Source organism: Columba livia, unplaced genomic scaffold, assembly GCF_036013475.1.
Source record: "Columba livia isolate bColLiv1 breed racing homer unplaced genomic scaffold, bColLiv1.pat.W.v2 Scaffold_134, whole genome shotgun sequence".
Classification (NCBI taxonomy): Eukaryota; Metazoa; Chordata; class Aves; order Columbiformes; family Columbidae; genus Columba; species Columba livia.
The window spans coordinates 152112-158895 of NW_027043030.1; the positions used below are offsets into that span (position 1 = coordinate 152112).

Genomic DNA, 6784 nt, shown 5'->3' on the forward strand with positions numbered 1-6784 from the left:
TAACAAGCCACCCCCAGTTCGGCGGAGTCCTTAATGACCAGACTCCCCCACTCATACCTCAGCCCTTAATGAGCAGCTTTTCTCTGGATGTTTGTTAGTCAGATTCCTTAATGAGCTGCTTCTCTGGATATTGATCCTCTGGATGTTCCTTAACGAGCTGCTTCTCTGGATGTTAATTAGTTTGGTTCCTTAATGAGCGGCTTCTCTGGATGTTCATTAAATGGTTTCCTTGACGACCTCATTAACCTCAATCAAGCTCCTCAATTAGTTGCCTCCCCCTCCCTTCATTAGCACTAAAGATCTCCCCCTGCCCCATCCCCTCATTAGCGCTAATTACCTCATTAACAATCTCCCTCCTCTCCCATCGTCCCCATTGGTGCCTCCTGGCTCCAGCTCATTAGGAAGCGGCACTTCCTCTGGGCGTTAACGAACGTTTGGCGCTCGTTAGCATCCAAATTAAGTCGTCTCCTGCTCAACAACTGCTCCAGGTGTGCCAGAGCCATGATTACGTAATTATTGTTGTAATTAGCGGCCTTATTTTGGGTGTAATTATCGCTATTGTCCCCAGGCCCCTCCAGCAGCTCGGCCACAGCCAGGACGGTCCCAGCATCTCCCAATGGACCCGCCGGGTACCCGGCGCCCTTTGCATCATCCCGGGCGGCTCGAAGGGCCTTGGCGGTGGATCTGAATGCCCGGCGCATCCTGAGCGCGGCCGCCACGTCAATGGCGGCGCCCGGCAGCTCCGGCACCAGCGACTCGTCCCCTCCGTGGAGGCTCAAGGCAAAGACGTAGCCAAAGAGGACGTGGGGCAGCTGGAAACGCAGCAATGGGGACGGCGTAGGTGCCGGGAAGGAGCTCAGTGCGGGGATGGATGAGGGGATGGCGGGTGGTGGAACAATTTGCGGCTCATCCTCATCTTCATCCTCATCTTTATGCTCATATTTATCCCGGTTTTTACCTTTATTTCGGCACCACCACCACGGTCTCCATGCCGGCATCAGTTTTGACGCCTCCCCCGTGCGGATCAGCCGCTGGAAATCTGCTTGTTCTGCCGCGCTGAGCGATCCCCACAGCCCGCGGCCTTCGCACCCCGCTGAAGCCTCGGCCTCGCATAGCTGGCGCGGCCGCCTCAAGGCATCCCCCAGGCCGGGGAGAGCTGGTGGGGACCCCGGTCGGAACGGAGGGTTTGCAGCACCTGCTCTCGGTAAAAAGCTTCGGAGCAGCCACCATGGGCGCGGTAGCAGCGGAGGGAGCAGAGGCGGCGTTTGCAGCGCGGGCAGGCGTACGGGGCGGCGGCGGCTCCGCAGAGGCCGCACGGGAGATCCAGACCCGACGCCTCCATCTTCCCGGCTTCCCTGCTGCTTCGGGTGTCCCCGCCCACGCTTCGGCGCCAACTCCACATCCAGCACTTGAGATCTGAGGCGTGGAATGATGTTACAACCCTTGAGGTTACAAGGAAGGTATGTATTCATTTACGACGTCGGACACACGGGGAATCATTTCACCAAATACGTGTGTGAAATTACAGTACCTGTGAGCTTGGTTCAATGCAGTGAAGTGTTACATATTAATGAAAGTGTTAGGAATGCCTATACATCTTCATAACCTGTCCCCGAGAAGGCGGTTCTTATTACGATGAGTTCAGGAGACCATTTCCATAGTCTCCACCTCCGGCTCCTCCTGGTTGCAGCTGCGCAGTGATCGTGACCCCGGGTCCTCTTTCTCTGTGCACGGTCACCTTTGGTCAGTGTGATGAGTTGGTTTGGTCTCAGACTGCCGAGTTGGTTAAACTGGCGTATCTCCTGTCCTGTGCCCAGGTTTCCGCTATCTAGTTCACCCAAGGATGCACCAAGGATTATTATCTTTGCGAGGCGTCAGTGAAGTCCTGTTTCTCGTACAATAAGTTACACAGAGCTAAGCAAGGCTAGGCAATAGTGATGTGGGTTAAAGGGTTAGTTCTTTAAGTGTTAATTGTTAATTCTTTAAGTGTTAATTAGTTAATTGGCAATTCCCTGTATCAGATCGTTTTTGTATATTTTGTATATATTCTCTATTTATTAGTAGCATTAATAAAACCCTTTAAAACTCTCCAACTTGAAGGCTAAGTCTCTCTTCCTTTCCCCTTATCTTTCCAATCATCCTTCCAATCTAAAGGAAGGGGTCGCGGGAAATGAGGGGATAACAGGGAGCGTCTGCCATGGTTTATTGCTGCCTTGCCTTAAACCTTGACAGATTTAATTGGTGGCCTGTATGGGGAGGCAAGACCATACGGGGAGAAATGAGACCGTACAGAGAGAGAGAGTGTACGGGGATGAGATAAGAGAAACCGTGACAGGTTTTATTGGTGCCGTTACTCGGATCTCATGAGAAATCATGACAGATTTTATTGCGCCGGAGCAGGGACAGGGTTTTGACTGAGATGGGCTGTGAGCAGTAGCTGACAATTGCTGTAAACAGCTCACCAGGTAGCGCAAGTGAGGGAGCAATGGGCTTTGATGTGCGTGGCCTGTGTTTGAATCCTCTGGTGGGAGGAAGCTTTGGGGAACCTGTAGGCAGTTAGGGTCTGGCGGCCGGAAGATCTCGCGCTGTACGGAAAGATAGTAGCCCCTCCCTAGGTAGGTAGGAGTATGTGAGGCAAGCAGACGGACGTGACGTTGTTAACCCAAGATATATAACACCGTGTTACTTGTTAATAAACGCCATTTGTCATCCACCACATTGGTGTCTGTGTGCTGATGGACCGAGCGACCTGGGGTGTGGTCGCCGTGCTGTTGCTGAACCAGGTCGTCATTGCCTACTGAGAGGCAACAAGTGGTGCCGAAACCCGGGAGTTCCCGGAAAGCCTGGGAAATCATCACCTGGACTCAGAGGAACAGCGGCCGGAGCGGCAGGACCAGCCCGGCGGAGAGGACGCTCCCGGACCCGCGGGGAGGATGGGAGCCCTCGTGAAGGTCGTATCTCAGTTACATAAACAATGGGGTATTGATTGCAAGTCTAAAGATTTTACTCTCGCAGTTGCGAGGCTCTTGCAAATCGGGGTTATCGAACAGCCGGTGGAAATTCTCCACCCGGAGGTGTGGGACAAGTGCACTAAAGCGCTTGCCGATGAAATGATGTCCTCGGGTAGCGGGAAAAACCTTAAGTCATGGGGGAAAGTTGTAAAAGCTCTGCAGAAGGCTAGACGAGCGCAGGAAACCTGGAAGGCAGCACAGGCTTGTTTGCTGGCCACCCCACAATTGGGGGTCGGGGCGGCTACGCAGACCCCGCACCCCCCAGATAGTGACAATCCTGCTGAACCTAAAGGTCTGCGAGAGGGCGACCCCCCCGGGGCGACCACGCAGACTCCAAGCTCTCCGGTTAATGACGATCCGGCTGAGCCTAGAGATCAGCGAGGAGGCGAAAATGAGACGCAGGAGCGAACTAAATCTTTTTGGGGTGGGTTAGTCGAAGAAGCCAGGCGTGCTGCTGAGAAAACAGAGTCTGAGGGATTTGGGACGAGACCCCCGCTGTATGCGCCCCAAGATGTCGCCCAGCGCGCGGGGGAGGAGAGGGATGAAGAAGTTCTTGGGAGGAATGGCATTCTTGGGTGGAATGGTGCCCTTGGGGGGCACGGGGAGATAGCGCTGGCAGAGAATGTGGAGAGTGACCTTGCAGGTGCGAGCGAGCGCGTGGAAGTGAACAATAGAGCATCGAGCTTTGGGGGCGGAGGCGTGAACAAGGGGTGGAGAGCCGATCGGGGTGTCCACCTGGGGAGGCGCTGGTTTCCCTTGCTGGCACCCAAGGGACAAGGGGAGCCCGCGGTGCCGCAGGGCAGAGGGAGGAAAGCGAGCGGGAGGGGGCAGCGCCGGGTCGGGAGCGGCGCAAGCGGGGCCGGGGCCGCCGTGGGGGCGCCAGGGGGCGCGAGGGGCGGGGGCGGCGCTGCCGCGGGGAGGGGCCGGGAACGGGGGGAGCGGCGGGAGCGGCGGAGGAGCCTGAGGGAGGGACGGCGCGGAAGGAGCTTGGGCGGGAAAGGCTGAGGGAGCTCAGGGAGGGGGGGGGACATCGGGGAGGCTTTGGCGGGAAAGGCTGAGGGACCTCAGGGAGGGGCTGACATCGGGGAGGCTTTGGCGGGAAAGACTGAGGGACCTCAGGGAGGGGTGACATCGGGGAGGCTTTGGCGGGAAAGTCTGAGGGAGCTCAGGGAGGGGGTGACATCGGGGAGGCTTTGGCGGGAAAGGCTGAGGGGCCTCAGGGAGGGGGGGACATCGGGGAGGCTTTGGCGGGAAAGGCTGAGGGAGCTCAGGGAGGGGGTGACATCGGGGAGGCTTTGGCGGGAAAGGCTGAGGGACCTCAGGGAGGGGTGACATCGGGGAGGCTTTGGCGGGAAAGGCTGAGGGAGCTCAGGGAGGGGGGGACATCGGGGAGGCTTTGGCGGGAAAGGCTGAGGGAGCTCAGGGAGGGGGTGACATCAGGGAGGCTTTGGCGGGAAAGGCTGAGGGACCTCAGGGAGGGGTGACATCGGGGAGGCTTTGGCGGGAAAGGCTGAGGGACCTCAGGGAGGGGGGGACATCGGGGAGGCTTTGGCGGGAAAGGCTGAGGGAGCTCAGGGAGGAGATGGCGTCGGGGAGGCTGCAGTGGGCAATGCTGAGGTAGCTCAGGACGGGATGGCACTCAGGTGTGGTTTCAAAGGGAAATGCTGAGGTACCTTGAGGAATGGACGCTGGGCTGGGAACTATGAACACATCAGGTTGGTTCAGAGAGTGTTCATGACAGAAATTTGTGCAGTGAAGGATTCCAGCAAAGAGAGGGAGAAGAGCCAAACTTAGATCAGGCCTCCTAGGACGCCTGCAGGTTTGGGGACAGGGATGACGAGGTTGTTAATCCGGTCCTAACTGTTTCTTTCTCTGTCCCTCTCTTGCAGCACCTGACTGAATGGAGGAGCAAGTGGACGGGAAGCTCCTGCGCCACACACAGATCACATTTGTTATAAATAAGAGCCAATAGATTGATTCTGAGTCAATCAATCGATTTTATTTAGCAAGCAGTAATTAGGCAAAACAGCGCTGGGTGACCGGGGGAAGCTCAGTTCCGCCAACAGGCACACCACTCAACTTTTCGTGTGTGCTTATATATGTTATACGCTCGTTCACACGCTGGGAATTTCCCTCCCTGGAACTTTGTTATCTGTGGCACCATCCGGGAGTCCTGTTACCTGTGGCACCATCCGGGAGTCCTGTTACCTGTGGCACCATCCGGGAGTCCTGTTATTTATGGCACCATCCAGGCAATCCAGGCATCGGCTTAACTACTACTACAGGGTTCTACAAAACATAATCAAACTTGCACAAGCGCAGTTACTGCTTACAACAATATGCATAATATAATTGAATCCTACTCGATTTGTTCAACATTAACAGTTTTGACCATCACTTATTACAATTCCCCCCCTTTTTTTTTTTTTTTTTACTCATTTATTTGTTGATCAAATCGAATTACTGCTTTTCGTGCTAGTAAGGTCATTTCAGCTTCTTCATCAGTTCCTTGTTTCTGTAGCAGCATAAGGTGTACCCGCTCTACACGGTTTTTAACTAGTCCAATAAGTCGATTTAGGATACAGGGTCCAAAGGTTAGGGTGAGTAATAATATCATCAAGGGTCCAGCTACTGTGGATAGCAATGTAGTTAGCCACGGGGACTGAATAAACCAAGACTCGTACCACCCTTTTGCAGCTTCTCTTTCCCTTTTTCTCTGTTCCAGTCTCTCCCTTAATTTTGCCATCGAGTCTCGGACTACCCCTGTGTGATCTGCATAAAAACAACATTCTTCCTTCAAGACTGCGCATAGTACACCTTGCTGTAAGAAAAAGGAGATCCATCCCTCTCCTGTTTTGCCACACCACTTCAGATAGCGAGGTTAGAGATCTCTCTAAGGCGGTTATGGAGTTTTCAATTCTCTCTAGGTCCTCATCTATCGCAGTCTTCAAGGAATTGAATCCTTGATTTTGTTGAACAAGTGAAGCTATCCCTGTTCCTGCTCCGGCTACCCCTAACCCTAGCAACGTAGCTATAGTAATGGCTGTAATGGGTTCCCGTTTGGTACGATGGAGCCCTGTATCCCAAATATCATACATTACATTTTCTTGATGATACAATATCCTTGGGATGATGGTAACTAACATGCAATACTCTCAGGAACTGTTGAACACCTTTAAAGACACACATGGAGTAAATCCCGTCCTGGAACATATCCATTTTGTTCCATTCAGGGGAATAATATATCCTGTGGTTTCGTTAAGGCTCGGTACGATATTCCCACAAAGTGGTCTCTTGGAATTTGGTACTTTACCTATACAAGTCCCTAACCCAGTTACATGTTGCATAGTTATCCCTCTTTTCTGCTTTTCCCAAGGACATTGAATAGGCACAGACTCCTTGCTTATGGTATACCGACGATTATCCCCTATAGCTTCATAAAAGGGTGGATTAACATTATAACACAACCAGCAACCCATGGTTAAGTTGGGTTGCGTATAGTTTAGAGTTTGATAATCAGCCAGGATAATTCCCCATAGAGGATTCAAAGATTCTGGGGCTTCAATATTCAGAGATTTCAAGGCTTCAGTGACAGTTTCCTCTATTTCTACTGTCTTTGTCTCCCTACCCAGAGGAGGAGGGGATTTTACTACTGGATTGGGACCTATCGCTCGAGGGGTCGGTTTAACTTCTTCTTTCTTTATGAGAAACATGCTTCCTCTATCAGCACCCGGTTGATAATATCGCATTTCCCAGGTTTTTCTAACAAACCA

The 6784-nt window shown here is 53.2% G+C and overlaps 1 protein-coding gene across 1 annotated transcript; it reads right to left on the reverse strand.

Moving 5' to 3' along the window:
• Window positions 1-341: 341 nt before the first annotated feature.
• Window positions 342-1342, reverse strand: LOC135577690 (zinc finger HIT domain-containing protein 2-like). The gene is given in 2 exon segments (XM_065047811.1): window positions 342-1168; window positions 1171-1342. Coding segments are annotated over 2 exon segments (999 nt in total).
• Window positions 1343-6784: the final 5442 nt, after the last annotated feature.